The 21,157-nt window shown below is 42.9% G+C and overlaps 1 protein-coding gene across 1 annotated transcript; it reads left to right on the plus strand.

The window, feature by feature from the left end:
- Positions 1-48: 48 nt before the first annotated feature.
- On the plus strand, positions 49-13,828 carry LOC145399735 (Y-box factor homolog). The gene is made up of 2 exons (XM_080272282.1): positions 49-183; positions 13,541-13,828. Exons 1-2 carry the CDS (start codon positions 49-51, stop codon positions 13,826-13,828), a joined length of 423 nt encoding a protein of 140 aa, XP_080128408.1.
- Positions 13,829-21,157: the final 7,329 nt, after the last annotated feature.

The following is a 21,157-nucleotide window of genomic DNA, read 5'->3' on the forward strand; positions in this document are numbered from 1 at the left end:
TGAGGATGATCCTGCTAACAGGGTGATTTCTGAACGAGTTAACTCAGGATGGAGGAGGCCAAGGAGAGGCCACGTAACTTACGGTTGGAGCTGGTCGATCGCTCCAGTTGGGAGATTCTTAGACCGAGAAGAGTCGCTGCCTGGAGGGATGCAGAGAGGGACCCGCGAGGGTGGAGTCTAAGGGTGAGGCTATGCGCCCCTTGGCGTTTGCCCCTTCTTGATTGATTGATTTCTTCTACTCCGTGAATCAGATGTAGGATATATCAGATATCAATGTAAATACACTGTTCATTAGAAACAGATAATCACAGTCTTATAACTGCAATATTATTCTGTATCACTAAAAACAAATGAAAATATAACATTATACTAACTGGTAAACGTGGAAGATTTAGTGTCTGGTATTTCTTGTGTTGCTACTAACTTTCCTTTATTTAATGCCAAATGTTATTCCTTCACTTTTATTTACAATTTTTGAGTTGGTCTATTTAACCCAACCCATAGTTCACTTCACCCACAGGAGTAAATTTACCCTTGGTTAAGAATCATTGCCTATGACCTCATGTCCGCTTTCATCCATTAAATGATCAAATAATTTGGTCACTTTTTTGGATACAAAACATTTGTCTGTGGGTGTATGTGCATATGTGTGTGTGTGTGTGTGTGTGTGTGTGTGTGTGTGTGTGTGTGTAAGTGCATTTGTGAATGTGCATGTATGTGTGTGAATGTGCATGTGTGTGTGTGAATGTGCATGCGTGTGTGCGTGTGTGTGTGTTTATGTGTGTGTGTGTGTGTGTGTGTGTGTGTGTGTGTGTGTGTGTGTGTGTGTGCGTGAAGAGGTTAACACCACATACTCCACACAATACCACAGCACATCTTTCTTTACTACACAACACACATCACATCACAACATCACACCACACTACAAGCTAGGACACATTCCCACACACACTAAATCACACCATAGCACTACACACAAAACTGAGACAGCAAGCATGCCATACTACACCACACCACACCACACACCACACCACACCACACCACACCACACCACACACACTACACCACACTGCAAACAACACACCACACTACACCACACACACATCCACACCACACCACACCACATTCACACAACATGCCACACACATCACACCACATACACCACCACAATGAATACACCACATAGCACATATAGCACCTTTCATACGACAACACACAACACACCATGTATCACGGAAATTCACACACACACACACACACACACACACACACACACACACACACACACACACACACACACACACTCGCGAGGGCCCGCAAACGACATATATAAGTGAAAAGCAACTGTTGCCTCGCGTGTGTCACGTTCAACTGTACATATATATATATATATATATATATATATATATATATATATATATATATATATATATATATATATATATATATATATATATATATATATATATATATATAAATATACAGTATATATATATATATATATATATATATATATATATATGTACATACACACAAGAGCCGTGTTGTTTGTTTGTCCTTCAATCACGCCCAACCAAGGGCCCGAGACCCCCAGACCCATGTATATTCTGAATGAAGGTGGCCCAAGGATGGTTTTAGGGGGGTCAAAATTCAAATCTGCGTCATTTGAGGTCACTAGTAGAATCACGCCTTTATGGCCCAGGAAGCGCCGGGTACCCCTGCAGCCCACTTTTTGGCATGGAGACTCGCATGACCTCCAGTTCGGACATAGCCTATGTGAGATTGATCTTCGAGGTCATTTGAGGCCACCGGTCGCAGGTCATTTGAGGTCACTTGTAATTCACACTCGAACGACCTGACCCAGCAGCCCAAATAATTTGGCATGGAGATTCACATAACTTCCATTTCGGACACAGGCTATGTGAGGTTGATCTCTGAGGCCATCTGATGTCACTAGTCGGAGGTCATTTGAGATCACCAGTAATAGTGAACAAGTGCCCACAAATACTGTGCGTTAGTCTGCGAAAGCTGAAATAGAAGTTCGTGGACCTCTTATAATCTCCCTTCAAAAGCATTAGAGCTACATGGTCCTTCTGGAGTAGAAAGAAAGGTTGAACTAGAACAAACAGGATTAGAGTGTTCTACTTTTTGGACTGGGTAACGCCGGGTACCCATGCTAGTAGAACTTTTAATCGATTTCGTAGTGGAGCGTGTCAATTGAAGACTTTCGTACATTCCCTTGGAATGCTTGGATACCAAGGTTTTTTTTTTGGTCTCATGAGTAAATATGTAACTAAAAATAAATTAATTGAATGTATCAACAACCTCCTGAAAAAAATCTCTTCTCCATCTCATAATATAGTAGAATAGCTATTAGCCTATGAAAACCATGGCAGTAGGGCCGTGCCGTGTCAGGCTGGACCGAGTTGTGTCGAGCCACTCATTTCTCAGTTAAACGAAAACATCTCAGCGTTCACTAGCTCGTAACAAGTCATGGGAAACCAACAAGGCTTCTCTTGTATATAGAAGACCTGGTATACTTTGGAGGTCCTACTGTACATAGAACCAGTTCCAGGTGGAATTTTACCTTTGTGCAAAATGTCGTTTTCAAGGACATATAAAACGCTGGCTGTGCATTGGGGACAAATATACATACGAAGACAATGTTCCACAATACACACACACACACACACACACACACACACACACACACACACACACACACACACACACACACACACACACACACACAATAATATCATTTAGGGACATTTTTACATCCATTCTCACGTCCCTATTTCTTTTCCCTGCTTTTAAAGAACCAGCCATCTTTCTTCCTTGTTACACCCTTAGCACCTCATCCTCCAAACTTCCATCCTTACTCATCACACTACCCAAGTACTTAAATGCACTCACGTTTTTCATTTCCTCGTCATCCAACCTCACTGTACATTCTGTGACTTCATTTCTCTCGAGGGCCATAACTTTACTCTTCCCTACATTCACCTTTACGGTAGATGAAGTTTCTTACACACTCTCCCAGACTCATTCGCCAAGCCTCGCAGTACCCTTTCTTCTTCACTTGACAATACAGTGTCATCTATAAACAACAGTACAGGATGTGTCCCGTATCTTAAGTATTCACAGACACATACTACATATATATATATATATATATATATATATATATATATATATATATATATATATATATATATATATATATATATATATCCCATTGGATCCTAGAGCTGCTGGGCGAGGCACCATTCCGGGAGGGTCCTAAGCGTACCGCTCTCCGCCTATCGGCTCATAGTCGCGAAGCTCTTAGGTCTCTACCCGGGGATTCCCTACTTTATTAAGGTTTGAAAATTCCCCGTTCTGTCCAATACTGTGGACACTGGGCTCCAATGGGATATATATATATATATATATATATATATATATATATATATATATATATATATATATATAGTCACATAGCCTATGATTTCATCATCCATTGTGTAATTTTTAACGCACAGTATGCTGCATGTTTGATCACGAGCGTGTTCTGCCTCAGTCCCCCCCTTCTACCGTTATAGTAGAGTAAGTCGACATCTCTGTTATACTTTGCGGGATTGTCATCTCTTTGTCCCCATGGCTTCATTTGCGCGTCCTCATTACAAGTTGTATCAAGCTCTCCTGGCTCCTATATAATGAGCTCAGTCTCTGCATCATTGCCACTTAGATCTGCTCCTCATTTTGTTCACATCTCTGTCCTCCCCTGTACAGATATTATTATTGTGAGTGCTCAAGAAGTCTCCAACCATCTAGCAGCTGTGTTTAATTTGAGTATAACTGTTGTTGCATTTTTCTTGTACTGTATAGCATAAGTTTAATTTGTAGGCTTAGTGAAGTTTTTGTAATTCATGTATTGATCTTTATGTCAGTCATTTTTGATAATAGTTTGTATCTGTAATTATTTATCTGGCATTCACTGAGTATTATCTGGTATCTCATTTTATCAGGGCTGACTTAGATAAATTTACTCTTGCTAACTTCGTGTTAATAGAGGCTATTGCAGTTAACCATATATTTAACCTGTTTATTTGCCATTACATTATCCTTATGAGTCCTGAATGTTTTGTTGTTAATTTAAGCATTAAACTTTAACTTGTAATTTTACCTAACTCTTTTGTTTTGAACCTGGAACTTTACGGGACAGTAGTGATTTTAGCATTTCACTTAAAGTGTACGTTATCTTTCTCTGTTCCGTAACATAAATTTGGCGACCTCGCCAGGATATTCAGGATATTATCATAAGGATATTGTTTGATATTTTGTGACTGTGATATATTCATGATGGCTACTATTTCTACACTTGATGAAGCCAAGGACTTTTTGTCAAATGTGCAAACAGTGTGTGATATAGAAAACAGAACAAAGAATGAACTTAAGCTTGTTGCTCAACAATTGGGAATTGCAGTTCACTCTCATCATTCTAAGGATCAAATTGTTGGCATGATTAATAAAAGCTTGTTTAATGTAACTCCTCCAAATGAGCAAACGCAGATTGAATTAGCTAAGTTACAGCTAGCTCTGCAGGAGGCTCGTGCTAAAGAAGCTGAATTTCAGGCAAATGCTAAGCAGGCGGAGTCTCAGGCTCGTATTGAAGAGGCGCAGGTACAGGCTCAGGCACAAATTGAACTTGCCAGGATTCAGGCAGACCATGAGTATCGCATGAAACAAGGTGGAACTGGATCATCTAGCTCTGATGATTTTGATGTGGCTAAAAATGTTAAACTTGTCCCTCCTTTTAATGAATCTGATTTAACAAAGTATTTTCAGTTGTTTGAGAGGGTAGCTACAGGTTTTAATTGGCCTAAGGAGTATTGGCCAGTACTCCTTCAAACTGTTCTCACCGGTAAAGCTCAAGTAACTTATGCATCTTTGCCTCAGGATCAGTCTGATAATTATGATGTAGTTAAGAGCTTGATTCTTAAGGCCTATGAGCTTGTCCCTGAAGCCTATAGAGTAAAATTTAGGACAACTTATAAGCAAGATAAGCAATCCCATGTTGAGTATGCAAAAATCAAAGAAGATTTGTTAGAGCAGTGGATTGAAATTCTAAGAATGTGGATTCTGATTTTGACAAATTTAAGCAGATGATTTTGCTGGAGGACTTCAAAAGGTGTATTTATAAAGATGTAAGCCTATATCTTGATGAGAAAAGAATAGATAATTTGTCTGATGCTGCAGTTTTAGCTGATGAGTATGTTCTCACTCACAAGAGATATTCTAGAGAAAAAGGGAAAGCTGAGAGTAAGTACGTTGCCTCTACTCAGAGTACAGGTAACAGGAAAGAGAACAAGGATGATGTTTCTCAGGAAGTAAATACCAGCTTCACCTCTAGATTTCAGAAAAGTAAATGTACTTATTGTAGTAAGCTTGGTCATACTACGGAGAGATGTTTCAGGAGACAGCGTGATGTGAACAAAAGGAGTCTTTAAATATTCAGTCAATTGGTCTAGTGTCCACTCTTGAGAGTTCCCAGAATTCTTTAACTGAGTTAACTGAACCTGCTTTGAGGGGTAACTTAAATTCTCATGATGGAGCTCCTCTTTTGAGCAGTAACATGGGTGACACTCCCAAGAGTTCATGTGCTAATTTCCTGTCTGATGGTTTTGTCAGTCCTCTGGACAGTAATGACAGGAAATCAGTTCAAATATATCGTGATACAGGTGCTTGCCAATCCCTTATGCTGACCAGTGTTCTAGGCTCTAATTTTAATTCCTCTGATGAAACTGTAATCTTACAAGGTGTAGGGAATAATTACTTCTCTGTTCCTCTGTGCAGAGTGAATTTAGAGTCTGGTTTTGTTAATGGTTCTGTTATGGTTGGGTTGGTTGAGACACTCCCAATGTCAGGTGTAACTTTCTTACTTGGAAATGATATTGGTGGAAGTCAAGTGTGTCCAGCTCCTCAGTTGTCTAGTGAGCCAGTGGCTGCGTCCCAGGATTGTGATGTCCCTGATGTGTTCCCTGCATGTGCTGTCACTAGGGCTAAGTCTAAAGTTACTGGTGATTTAGAGGATAATGATGATGATGATGTTATCCTAGCTGACACTTTTCTTGCTAATTTGGACCACTCACCAGATGAGGCAGTACCCCGTAGTGTTGATAATTTGTCTCGTCAAGAGTTGGTTGAGTTGCAGGTTGCTGACCCTGAGTTGAAAGGTCTAGCTAACTCTGCTTACAGTGAAGAAGAGTCAGCCGGTGCTTCTACTTGTTATTATGTAAAGTCAGGAGTACTTATGAGGAAGTGGAGACCCCCAACAGCATCAGCCGACTGTGAATGGGAGGTTGTACATCAAGTTGTCATCCCTCGTGTTTGTAGGCAGGATATCATTCGAGTGGCTCATGATACCAGTTTGGCAGGACACCTTGGAGTGAGGAAGACTGTGGCACGCATTTTGAAACACTTCTACTGGCCAGGTATCTTCAGGGATGTTTCCTGGTATTGTAAGTCTTGTCACACCTGTCAAGTTGTGGGGAAGTGTAATCAGACCGAAAAAGGTTGCACCTCTAGTTCCCATTCCTCCTTTTGAGGCGCCTTTCACCCGTGTGTTGGTGGATATTGTGGGCCCTCTTCCTAAGACTTCTTCAGGATTTTCTTATGTGTTGACCCTGATTGATATGGCTACTCGTTATCCTGAAGCCATTCCACTTAGAAATATCTCAGCAAAGAACGTGGTTAAGGAAATGCTAGGGTTCTTCACAAAGTTTGGTCTGCCCAAGGAGGTACAGTCAGACCGAGGAAGTAATTTCATGTCAAATGTTTTCAAGCAGTCTCTGAAAGAGTTGGGCATCTCCCAGATCACGTCTTCAGCTTACCATCCCCAGACCCAAGGAGCGTTGGAGAGATATCATCAAACACTCAAATCGATGCTCAAGAAATACTGTTTGGAACATCAGAAAGACTGGGATAAGGTCTTCCATTCGTTGTGTTTGCTGCAAGAGAATCTCCAAATGAATCACTGGGCTTCTCACCTTTTGAACTACTGTTTGGCCATGAAGTAAGAGGACCCCTTAAGCTACTCAAGGAATGCTGGCTGTCGGAGGAAGATGACGTCAACCTGCTGGAGTATGTGATGAATTTCAAAGAACGGCTGTCCACTGCTTTACAGCTGGCGAGAGAAGAATTTAGGAGCTGCTCAGGAGAAGATGAAGACTTGGTATGATAAGAAGTCCAGGTTACGCCACTTTCAGCCAGGAGATCAGGTTTTGATTCTGCTACCAGTTCATGGGCAACCTCTTCAAGCCAAGTTTAGTGGTCCTTATTTCGTGGAGAAGAAACTCAGTGATGTCAGCTATGTCATCGCCACACCAGATCGTAGAAAGAGCAAGCAACTATGTCACATCAACATGCTAAAGTTATATCACAGGCAGGGACGAAAATAATCCAGTCTGCACTGTAGCTGTTCCACCCGAGTCTACAAGTGAAGTTCTCCCATGCAGCATGAGCCTGAGTGATAGTTTGGGGAAGAATCCTGATATCATGAATGATCTCCAGACTAAGCTTTCTCATCTACCACCCAAGGAAAGGCAGGAGTTTTCGGCATTACTGCAGGAGTACCCGAAAGTGTTCCGTGCTACTCCAGGAAGAACCACTGTGTTGATGCATGATGTCGATGTTGGAGACGCAAAGCCAATTAAATTGCCTCCTTACCGTGTGAACCCAGTGAAAGTTCCTCTCATCCAGAAGGAGCTTGGCTACCTGTTGGACCACAAGATGATTGAGCCCTGTCAGAGCGAGTGGAGTTCTCCTGTCACTCTGGTCCCTAAGCCAGGTGGGTCACAGCGGCTTTGCATTGACTACAGACGTGTTAATCAGATAACTAAAACAGACACTTACCCTCTCCCTCGTGTGGAAGATTGCATAGACAAGATCGGAAAGGCTAGGTACATAAGTAAGTTTGATTTGTTAAAGGGATACTGGCAAGTACCTATGACTGAACGTGCTAGGGAGATCTCATGTTTTGTAACACTAGGAAAGGTTTTTGCATGTTCTGTAATGCCATGTACAGATTGTTTTAGAGTAATAAGAAATTTCCTTTGTAAATTTCTTTTTTCTTTGTGGGGAGGTGTTACATAGCCTATGATTTCATCATCCATTGTGTAATTTTAACGCACAGTATGCTGCATGTTTGATCACGAGCGTGTTCTGCCTCAGTCCCCCCCCTTCTACCGTTATAGTAGAGTAAGTCGACATCTCTGTTATACTTTGCGGGATTGTCATCTCTTTGTCCCCATGGCTTCATTTGCGCGTCCTCATTACAAGTTGTATCAAGCTCTCCTGGCTCCTATATAATGAGCTCAGTCTCTGCATCATTGCCACTTAGATCTGCTCCTCATTTTGTTCACATCTCTGTCCTCCCCTGTACAGATATTATTATTGTGAGTGCTCAAGAAGTCTCCAACCATCTAGCAGCTGTGTTTAATTTGAGTATAACTGTTGTTGCATTTTTCTTGTACTGTATAGCATAAGTTTAATTTGTAGGCTTAGTGAAGTTTTTGTAATTCATGTATTGATCTTTATGTCAGTCATTTTTGATAATAGTTTGTATCTGTAATTATTTATCTGGCATTCACTGAGTATTATCTGGTATCTCATTTTATCAGGGCTGACTTAGATAAATTTACTCTTGCTAACTTCGTGTTAATAGAGGCTATTGCAGTTAACCATATATTTAACCTGTTTATTTGCCATTACATTATCCTTATGAGTCCTGAATGTTTTGTTGTTAATTTAAGCATTAAACTTTAACTTGTAATTTTACCTAACTCTTTTGTTTTGAACCTGGAACTTTACGGGACAGTAGTGATTTTAGCATTTCACTTAAAGTGTACGTTATCTTTCTCTGTTCCGTAACAATATATATATCATCATCATCACCCAGACCCACTTTCCCACCCCAGGCAGGGTGAGGAGTAGCAATGTCAAGACAGCCAAAATTTGCCCAGTCCAATGGGGCCACGCTTCCATGCACTCATCATTCAAGCCCTCGGAATCATGGCTGTATCGCATATGCCAAAAACATTCACCACGTTCTGTTGCTTCACATAAACGTATCCATTGGAGTCAATCCAGATGCTGTCATGCACTTTTTCTCGCAAAATTCATCCAGTTAGCTCCATTTCTTGTCAGTTCCCTAGCCTCACCAACTTCCAAACCTCTCTTTCTCACATACTCATCCACCATATCTATCCACCTTCTCCTTGTCCTTCCTTGCCTCCTCCCTCCTTCAAATTCGCTCAGATATACCTTCTTCACCACTCTGTTGTTATCCATTCTCTCCACATGACCATACCATCTCAGTACACTCTCTTTGATTCTGGTGTCCACAGACTTCCTCACTCCACAACTTTCACGGATCACATTATTTCGTATCCTATCCACTCTCTGTATTCCACATACATTCCTCAGCAGTCCCATCTCCACTGCTCTCACTCTTGACTTTCATTTTCATGCTACACCATAGTCTCACATCCATGTGTTAAAGTTGGCACTAACATTCCTTCATGTAAGCCTCGTGCAGCTGCAACACTCAATTCTGTGTTTCTTATCAAGGTCTCCATTGCACCAGGTACTTTCTTTCCATTAGTCACTCTACTTTCCACTTCTTTTGCACATTTTCCTCTCTTTACTACCACTGTACCCTGGCATTTGAGCTGTCTCACCAATGTCAGTCTCTGTCCATTCACTGTAACATCGCACTGGGAGTCACCTTCTCTCTCAAGAACCATCACTTTACTCTTCCTACATTTACTCTCAAGGCACGACGTTCATAGACATCAGCAAAACTCTGCACTTGTCTGCCAAGTGCTTGTCCGATATTTGCCAGTAGTACTGCATTATCAGCATACGACAAACTTGAGATATTCCATCCATCAGTATTCATTATCAACGCCATCCCTCTCTCCATTACTTGTCTTTTTACTTCTCTCATCACCCCATGAACAACCATGGGGACATCACACAATTTTGTCGCACGCCCACACCGATCGTGAACCATTGTTTTAGATGCCCAATAACTCTTACACACGCTTCACTACCATCATAAAAACTCTTGACGGCACCTAGCAGCTTACTACCTACACCGTACATGCGCAAAACTTTTCACAATCCTTCTCTGTCCACTTTGTCGTATGCTTTTTCCAGATCCATGAATGCCAGAAACATCTTATAGTCCCTCTCATAAGCCCTCTCCACTATCTCTCTCACTGTAAATATTTTAACTACACATCCTCTTCAACTCCTAAAGCCAGCCTGTTCATCACTCACTAGGATTTCTGATATCTCTGTTACTTTTTCACCATAATAATTCTACAATATATCTTCCCTACCACACTCAATAAACTTATGCTACAATAATTCTTGCTCTCACGTCGCTCACCTTTAGTTTTGTTCAGCGGTACAGTCACAGCTTTTTCCCACTCTCCTGGCGCAGTTTCACTCATCCATGCCTTCTTACATACCTCCAACAAACACTTTATTCCACTCTCTCCACTACACTTAATCATCTCTGCATACATGTATCAACCCCAGCTGCTTTCCCATTTTTCAGCAGCTTCCCAGCGCTCTTCACTTGTGAGAGTGTCACATCTCCTGGCATTGCATTCCTTCTCTGGACATCCCCAAAACCAGTTACGTTTACAGCCGCTCTGCTGTTTCTATTCCTATTCATCACGCCTTCAAAATATTATTAACATCTGGTCCTTACTTCATCCCTATGGGTTAATAAACAACCACCTACATCCTTCACACCATCACATTTCTTTCTGCTTTCACTTCTACATCTCCACACCACTTTCCAGAATAACTTGCTTTAGTTAGAATAGTTTTCATTCATTTTTCTTCCTACATCATCATTTCCCTCCTTCATTTTTCCCTTCACTAGTCTCTTTACGTGCTTCTTGCTCTCAATATATTCAGTTCTTATTTCAACTGATCCCCTGTCCTGTAATCACTCTAGCCACTTCTTCCTCTTTTTCTCCACTGGTTTCTTAACCTCATCATCCCATCATGTCGTTCCTTTCTTCATTGTTGTTACTCTTGCCACACTACACACCGCTTTAGCATTTGTAACTAAGCAATCCCTATATGAATTCCACAGGCTGTCCAGATCCATTTATTCCAATTCTCTTATTCTAACTCCTCCCCTACTCTGGTTCTGTATTCACCTGTCATTTTTTTTATCCTCAGCTTCCCGACTTTCAGTCTTTCTCCCTGACTGCTCGTCTCTCTCCTGGTACACCTCACTCCTCTCAGCTTGAACTTGCATACCACAGTCATATGATCTTACAGACCTCCACATCGTCCTCTCACGGCCCTAGTATCAGCAACCATTCCCAGCATCGTCCTTTCTATGAGCACGTAATGTCAGGCTCCATTCATCACCATCTCCGCTCCTTCTATACCATGTATATTTATGTATCTTTGTGTTTGAAATACGAGTTACAAATGCACAAGCTCCTTTCCTGACACAAATTCCTTTAGTCTCTTCCCATTATCATTTTCTCCGGGTACTCCATTAAAACCCATTATGTTTTCCTCGGGATCAGTGCATACTCTTCCATTCATATCGCCTATTACGATCACTTTATAGCTCCTGGGCTTTTCTCCCACTACTTCATCCAGCTCATCCCAAAACCTGTCTTTCTATCTCTCACTCCTGTCCTCACACGGTGCATACGCTACAATCACTGCCACTTCCACCTTCTCAAACTTGAACTTGACATACATACACCTCGAGCTGACACATTTGTAAACTCTCATTCCACACTGCCACACCTCACTCATCAACAAGCAACTTCCTTGCATCGTCCACGCCCATTCAAGGCCAATCTTACACATTTCACACCCTTTCATCTTTGTTTCACCCAGTGCCATATATATATATATATATATATATATATATATATATATATATATATATATATATATATATATATATATATCCGAGGAGGGGACTCCCAAATCCCCTGAGATATTAACACAAATCAACATTATAAAACATACAATAACTCAGTTTATTACTACTTTCAAACTACTCCTTTCTAGACCCAATATTCTTATCCCCGTGCTCTTCCCATTCCTGGAAACACTTCCAATAGTTATCTTTTATCACCCTGTCTGCAAACTCCTACATTTTTTCCTGGATTTCTTCCATGTTGTCAGATCTTCTGCATTTAGTTTCAAGTTAATTTTGAGGAATAAGGAAATAATCACTGAGTGCGAGATCTGCTGAGTACCGAGGGTGCAGGGTAACAACGTTGTTTGTGACCAAAAATTGTTGAACTAACCACACGATGAGTGATGGGGCGTTGTCCTGATGCAAGAACCATTTCTAGGTTCACCATTTCTGTGGATGTTTGCACCTAATGTATTCCCATAGACACCCCAGGACTGTAATGTAAAACTGCCCCATCCACGGGGGACAAATTCCTTATGGACCACACCCTCATTGTCGAAAAACGGGTTCAACATTGTGTTGATGTTGAACTTGACCTGATGCACTTCTTCAGCCTTGATGTTGCTGTCTTCCACTAGCTGGACTGCTGCATGGTTTCGGGGTTATACCTGTAACCCCAGGTCATGTCACCATTAGACATTTGAATGATGTTCTGGGTCAATTCCCAACAATTCTTTCAAATCCTGACACACATTCACACGATTTGCCTTTTGATCTTCCATTAGAAGATGGAGAAATTTTGCCAATACTTGGTGCATGCCAACATCTTGTGCTAAAATCCGTTGGATTGAACTCTGAAATGCCTGTGGCCCCCACAAGCTTGTCAATAGCATGACGACGATCTTCCGAGATTGCCCTTCAAATTTTATCTATGTTTTCATCTCTTCGAGAGGTCGAGGGTCGGTCATGACTTGAAGAGTCTTGGACTGACATGTCTTTCTTAAAACGTGCTTACCATTCGTAGGCTTCTTTCTTTTTTTTCTTTTTCTTTTTTCATTGTCTGCTCCTTGAAAGCATGCTCCAACATTGTCACAAATCAAGGCGAGCAAGAAACAAATTTATTTCAAATTTTTTGTTCATTCAAATCTGCCATAATGGTTTGATGACGAAAATCTGAAATCACGAGCAAAAAGAAAGAAAAAACGCCAGAAATACGGACTCGACCCTCTCAGTAAACTGCCAATTGGTAGGCGAGGGTCTTGTTCCCTGTTAAACAGAGAACAAGACCCTCACCGTCTCTTGTTTCTAGAGACAATCTACATTATCACAAACCAACCTACAATAAACACACAACTCGATGATTTCCAAGTCCTATTATCATCAAAACGCTACATAGGCTTAGCCAATGTAGCAGCCAATGAGCGACCAGCTTAGCTCATCAGCTTCTCCCACCTGTCTCCACCTGATTCACCTGGATCATATATAAGCAGCTGCCAATAATAGATCCATCAAAGGAGAGGAGAGACAGGAGGGATGACTGACAGCATGGCAGACACATCTCCTGCTATTGCCTGCTACCCATAGAGGGACGCATCCAACAGACCCCAGTCTCCAGCAGCTCAGAGGATCAGAGGGACCATGATTTGGTTTAATGCAAGAGCAGGGTACAGATTCATCAAATGCCAGGAACCTGGTGTCAATGTTTTTGTGCACCGCCAGGGCGTCATTAAACCAAATCCACGACACTTTCAACATTCCCTTGGGGATGGAGAGATGGTGGAGTTTTGTCTGTTTGGGACTCCTAAGGGTCCTGAGGCTAGGAATGTTAATGGGCCGAGAGGTGTGGCTGTGCAGGGTTCTGCCTCTGCATGACGACGTTTCACCAGGCCAGGGATCTTTTGAGTCCTGGGGAGCTAAACAACGTTGTGTAGATGTGCATCTCAACAGTGAAGGCATTTTGCAGGAGTGACAAGGGGATTTTGCATGTTTTCCTACCTAAGATCTTCAAGAAGAACGGGCTGCCTCACCTTGTCATCCCCAAGTGCTTTGCCCGCGATGTACACTCAATTCATCGCCGACGGGAGCGTTGGGCTCGGCAGCCGTGACCTGCTGTCCCCCACACAACACCGTGGAAAAGGCTACAGCTGGATGCCCCTCTCAACAGCCTGACTGCCACCCCGATCACCGAACGGCTGGAAATGGACATGGCTCAGACCACGGCTGAGGTACACCATCTGCCATCAGAGATTGAGGAGGGGCAGGACTCCTCTGACACCACCTCCATGGCTGAGGCAGCATCAACTGGCTCCTCAGCCGAGGAGGAGGTCATTGAGTCCTCCCCACCTCAGGTAGTGGAGGGCACCTCATCTCGCCCTCCCATCATGGACCTGAAGGACTGGCTAGACGTATCCTTCTGCCGACACTTCCTGACCCTCAACGCCCACACCCGGTCATACCAGCTCGGAGCTACCATCTACTCCAACCTCAATGATCTTCTCTGGGCTGCCGACCATGGTGAGGTGGTCAGACCAGTATTGTTTGTCGGGGGGAGGGGAGGAGAGGTATGTCTAGCTGATCTGAGAGCATTCTACAACATGCTCCCTCCACGGTTGGCCCCTTAGATTGTTGTCTCATGTGGTGTGGGAGTGATTTTTATTATTGTGAGCCTGAAGAGTTTGCCCTAATACCCCTCATTGCGGTTGTGGCCATTAAAAAAAAAAAGAACCATCAGAGGAGGGGAAGTACTAGAGATCTGGAGAGAAAGGGAGGGAGGAGCAGATCGAGCTACAATGGATGACGCATCTCCTGCTACCACCTGCTACCCGTTGAGGGGGGCAAACAGCAGACCCGTCTCCGGCGGCCCAGAAGATCAGGGGAGCCGTGGTTTGGTTCAGTGTCAGGGCGAGGTACAGTATGATCAAGCGTGAAGATACTGGCACTGATGTTTTGTGCACTGCCAGGCTGTCTTTGCACCAAACCCTTGACATTTCCAGAGCTCCCTCGGGGATGGTGAGCTGGTGGTATTTTGTCTCTTTGGGACCCCCAAGGGTCCTGAGGCTCGGGATGTTACTGAACCGAGAGGGATGGCCGTGCAGGGTTCTACCCATGCACAGCAGCATCTCACGGCCTGTGGACACCAGGCCAGGGATCCTTGGAGTCCTGGGAAGATAACCACCATCGTGGAGATGTACATCACGACGGCAAAGGATATGCGGGGGTGATAAGGGAGCTTTGCATGTTCTTCTTCCCAGGATCTTTGAGGAGAACGGTCTGCTTCACCTTGTCATCCCCGAGTGCTTCACCGGCGATGTACACTCTGTTCCTGACCATCAGGAGCGTCAGGCCCAGCAGCCACGACCTGCTACCCCCAACAACACCGTAGAAGAGGCTGAGGCTGGATGCTCCCCTCAACAGGAAGACTGTAATATTGATTTCTGACCCTGATCAGGACCGCGCCAAGACACATTGCTGCCGACATTCACCAACCACCATCAGTGACCGAGGAGGGGCAGGACTCTTCTGACTCTGTGTCAATGGCCGAGGATGCGTCGACCAGCTCCTTAGCCAAGGAGGTCATTGAGTCCTGCCCTCCTCAGCCAGAGGGCGGTCCATCTCGCCCTCCTATTCTGGTCCACAAGGGTTGACTAGACATATCCTCCTACTGACACTTCCTGACCCTTGCTGCCCACACCCGGTCTTACCAGCTCGGGGCCATGATCTACTCCAACCTCTATGATCTGCTAAGGGGCACCTACCTGGGTGACAGGATTCCACTCGTTTTGGTTGTCAGGGGGGAGGAGGAGCGTCTAGCTGATCTATGAGCGTTCTGTCACATGCTCCCTCCACACTTGGCCCCTAAACTGGCTGTTTCATGCGGTGTGCAAGCTTCTTTTTACACTGATTTTGTTTTGCTTCTATTTGTTCGGCCTAATACCCCTCACTGTGGGTGATGGCCATTAAGTAAAAAAAAAAAAAAATCAGATCTAGCCTGAAGATGTAACAAAATAATTCCAAAACACTGCCCTTTGAGAAACTCCTGAAGAAACTCCATGAAGACAACCAAAAATTGTACGGCAAAGAGAAACTGTGCATTACAAAAAAAAAAAAAAAAAATTAAGGAGAATGTGCAATAGCTTTTAACCTCTTATGCCTTCAAGGAAAAATCCTGCTCTCTCTCTCTCTCTCTCTCTCTCTCTCTCTCACACACACACACACACACACATACACACACACACACACACACACACACACACATATATATATATATATATATATATATATATATATATATATATATATATATATATATTTATATTGATACGAGATGGGAGTAGGCAACACTAGACAACTACATCTGACTGTGTAAAAACTAGGAAAAATAAAGTGAAAAGAGAACTGAAGTGATGAAAAATAATAATAAAACTAACTCCAATCGCGCAACACAGGTCCGAAAATCAATAAAATCAGCTGACGTTAGCAAAGGCAAAACAAATACAATGAAAAATATACCCAATATAATACAAGCTAAAGATATTTACAATATTTACAATGAGATAATGAAACACAGACGAATGAGAAAAACAAGCAACCTGATAATACCCTGAATAATTACACTAAAGTCTGGGAACAAATTTGCCAAGACAAAAGAAATGAAATCATACAAAAAGAGATAACTAAACTGCACTTGATTGCCACAGAATAATAATGATACAATAACAATAATACTTGCGATTGGATGCTGATACGAAGTGAAAAGATGTTCAGAAATATATACAACACACAAAATACTGCTTCTCCTCCCTCTCTGATCTCCAGACAAAACTCTCCCACAAAAACTCTATCCATCCAAAATTCCCTGCCTTATATATTCTCGGGCTGTGCACATGTCAACATGCAGCTTGGGGCCAGACGAGAAATATACAGAAAAGAGCTATGCAAATTAATCTCTCTCCCATACTCCAAACGTTATTAATATCACTGGTGAATATAAATCTTTATATCGCCAAATTAAGCTCCACAGTAAGTCACTGATACTGAAAACAATTTTAGTCACACCCGCATCAAGAGAGCAAACAGAATTAACTAAGACTTTTTAAATGTGTACGCACTAAACAGGTAACAACATGAGTGAGTGCATGTGCATAGATGCTGGCATACACAGCATCAACGCACATAGGCTACATACACGCCCAGCGACATGCATGCACTATACATAAACGCACAATATAATATATATATATATATATATATATATATATATATATATATATATATATATATATATATATATATATATATATATATATATATATATATATATAAAGGTGAATGTAGGGAAGAGTAAAGTGATGGTCTTTGAGAGAGGTGAAGTTAGTGAATGTACAGCGAGGTTAGATGGTGAGGAATTGGAAAATGTGAGTACGTGTAAGTATTTGGGTAGTGTGATGAGTAAGGATGGGGGTTTGGAGGGTGAAGTGCTTGAAAGGGTACAGCAGGGAAGAAAGGTTGCTGGTTCCTTGAAAGCAGTGATAAGAAACAGGGAAGTGAGCATGGAAGTGAAAAAGTTACCACATGACAGTATTGTGATACCAACTCTAACGTACGGAAGTGAAGCTTGGACATTGTTGGAAGGACACAAGTCAAGAGTGAGAGCAGTGGAAATGAGTTATTTAAGAGGAGCCTGTGGAGTCACGTGGAGAGACAGGCTGACGAATGAGGATATAAAGGAGCGTTGTGGTGTGGATGTGGATGTGATAGGAAGCGTTATGAGGAACACACTGAGGTGGTTTGGCCATGTGGAGAGGATGGAGGGTGAAAGACTGACGAAGAGAGTGTATGTGAGTGAGGTGGAGGGGGTAGAGGAAGGGGGAGGCCGAGGATGAGATGGAGGGATGGGGTGGAGAGGTATATGAGAGAGGGGGTGTGAGTTGGGAGCAGGGCAGTGAAATGGCGGGGGACAGGGCGACTTGGAGGCGATTTGTTTGTGGCCACCCCAAACGGGATTGAGGCGTCTGGCAATATATATATATATATATATATATATATATATATATATATATATATATATATATATATATATATATATATATATATATATATATATATATGTATATATATATATATACTTATATATATATATATTCTTACACACGTAACATGCCCACACCTAAAAAAGAATTTTTCCTTAGGAAAATTCGTTCTTGAGAACGTAACAAGCAGTCAGCGATGATATTGTCAACACCCCCCTATTGTGTCTAACATCCAAATGAAACTGTTGGAGGAACAAACTCCAATGTGTCAATCACTGACTCTTCATCTTCAAATTATTCAGAAATTTGACTGGGTGTTGATCAGTGTGTACAATGACACTAGGTCCAAATGCAGGGACATACACAGAAAAGTGCTGCAGGGCGAGGATCAGGGCTCACAGTTCCTTTTCAATAACAGAAAAATTACGTTGAGGAACAGAAAACTTCTTACTGAAATAACAAACAGGATGCTCTCTGCCATGATCATCATCCTGCATTAACACAGCTCCTGCACTCACATTACTAGCATCTACAGCAAGTTTAAATGTCTTATTAAAGTTTGGTGCAGCCATAACTGGATAATTACATAAGATCTCCTTGGCTGCATCAAAACTATTCTGACACACGTCAGTCCAAACGTATTATCTCTCTTTCTTAAGCAATTCAGTGAGAGGGACTACTATTGTAGCAAAGTTCTTCAGAAAAAGGACGGTAGTAACCAATACTGCCAAGGAATCTCTGATGCTCGTGCCTGTTCTGTGGTTCCTTAAAACTCTTCATTGCCTCCACCTTAGGCCCCAAGGGGGCCTACACAACCATGATCAACTCCATAACCAAGGTATTGAACTTGTGCACAAAAAAACTCGCACTTCTTTAAATTTACTACAAGGCGAGCCTCAGAAAGCATGCGACATCATCCATGTTCATTAATTGCTGGAACGTTGCCAGGGCATTTTTTATACCATACGGCATCACATTATACTGATATGTTTGTCTATCTGCCACAAAACACGAGAGTTCCTTAGCCCGTTCGGTCTAAGACACTTGCCAAAAGCCTTTCTTGATATCTAACTTGGTGATATAACTAGACGAGCCAATGCGATCGATGCAGTGCTCAAGCTGGGGCAATGGGTACGTATCAGTCTTGGTTAGCGCGTTCACCTGTGTGTAGTCTATGCAAAATCTTGTGGTGCCGTCTGGTTTAGGATGCAACGTCACAGGGGAACTCCAGGGACTAACACAGGGGGAGATAAGCCCGAGGTCCAACATAAAACTGAGCTCCTAACACAGCACGCCAACACGCTGAGGACTGACTCGATAAGGAGGCAACTTCACAGGAATGGCATAATCCACATCCACGTTGTGCTGAATCCAATCGGTCTTCCCAGGGTTACTGCTGAATACTTCCTTGTAAATTGACAAGAGGGCAACCAACTGAGATGCTTGGTCCCGAGGCATATGTGCTAACTTGGAATTGAAAGTGGACTTCGTCTCATCATTCGTCACCCAGCTACAATCTGGAAACTTGCAGTCCACCTCAAACAAGCTGCTATCAACACTCCGCAGCAGCAGCGGCATTGACGAAGACAAGGTGTACGAGAACCGGGGAATCTGGTGCACAATGGTACAGCTTCAGCATGTTCACATGGCACAGTTGGTGCTTTTTCCTTCTGTTGGGGGTCTCCACCAGATAGTCGGTGTCTCCAATACGCCACAGTACAGGGTAAGGACCGCTATACTTAGCGGCCAGTGGCTGACCCTGCAGTGGTAGCAACACCAAAACCTCTTCTCGACCTTGAACTCCCTCAGCCTGGCCTTTTGATCGTACCACACCATGTTTTCCTCTTCCTTGCTCCAGAGTCTCACTCATATGGGTCTTGAAGTAATGTACATAATGGAGTAAGCTCTAGGTTTCAGCGAGGTTACTGCTCCAAGTCTCCTTAACCAAGCTCAGGGGACCCCGAATTCGATGGGCAAACAAGAGCTCGTTAGGAGAGAAACCCAAACTCTCCTAGGGGACTTCCCTCATAGCAAACGGGAGGAACGGCACACCACAGTCCCATTCCTTAGAATGCTCCAGACAGTACTTGCAGAGCAAATTCTTGAGCGTCTGGTGGTAACGCTCCAAGACACCTTCCATCTCCAGATGGTAGGCAGTGCTCTTGATGTGTGTGATGCCAAGTTGAGCTAATGACTGCTGGAAGATGTTGGAAAGGAAATTTGACCCTCTATTTGACTGAACCTCATGAGGTGTCAACAATAGTGAGCAGATATGAGTTACTGCTAGAAGCTGGGGGCAAGGGTCCCACCATATCAATAATTAACCTGGAAGAAGGGGGATCAATGGCAGGAATGGGAACAAGAGGGGCCTTAGGGACAGACTGATTTGGCTAACCCACTGCTTGACAGGTATGACAATGTTTGACAAAGTTAGCCACATCTGCTGCCATGCGGGGCCAGCAGAATTCCGCACGCAGCCTCTGCATGGTCTTTCTTACACCCATGTGACCTGCAAATGGAGTAGAATGGGCCAGTTGAATTAACTCCTGCCTGCACACATTAGGTACAACGATCTGATGGTAGTCTTACGTCCTCTCATCTACATTCACATGTGGGGGTCTCCACCGTCTCCACAAAATCTCATCTTTCACATAAAAACATCCACCCTTCTCCTTCTCAAAATCATCCACTGCACACAACTTCAGCCTCTGAATCTCCTGGTCTCCAGACTGCAACTCCTTTAACTTCTCATTGTTCACCTTCTCCAAAGGAACAGGTGGGACATCTTCCAAAGAACTCATAAATGTATCCTCCGAAGATATCTCATTGTCTGATTGTTTCGCGTCCTCCGACATAGGACTAATTGTTGCCTCTGGTATGGTAACACAGGGCATACTACAAGCAACCATCTCCTGTCAACTCCTCTCTGCACGTGACATGGACCTAGTCACAGCACAAACTGGGAATACCTCTGTATCATTGGGATCAACCTGCAGAGGAACTTTGGGAACTGGACCTCTGACGAAACTGAAGTGGTAATCTCCTCACCTGTCACTAGGTCTTGCCAAGTATTAAATCAACACCACTCTCTGGTAAATAATCTACAACACCCAATCGTGCCAGTCCATCAAACAACTGACATTTAACCTCACAAGAAACTAGTGGCACAGTC

The sequence above is a fragment of the Coenobita brevimanus genome, chromosome 50 (assembly GCF_032717465.1).
Source record: "Coenobita brevimanus isolate Jiangsu-jjx chromosome 50, ASM3271746v2, whole genome shotgun sequence".
NCBI lineage: Eukaryota > Metazoa > Arthropoda > Malacostraca > Decapoda > Coenobitidae > Coenobita > Coenobita brevimanus.

Bases quoted from the DNA above. Each gene is read 5' to 3' on its own strand.
- LOC145399735 (XM_080272282.1), top strand. From the start codon at position 49: ATGGAGGAGGCCAAGGAGAGGCCACGTAACTTACGGTTGGAGCTGGTC. The intron at 184-13,540 runs GTGAGGCTATGC...TGCTACCCATAG, and splicing joins CGCGAGGGTGGAGTCTAAGG to AGGGACGCATCCAACAGACC.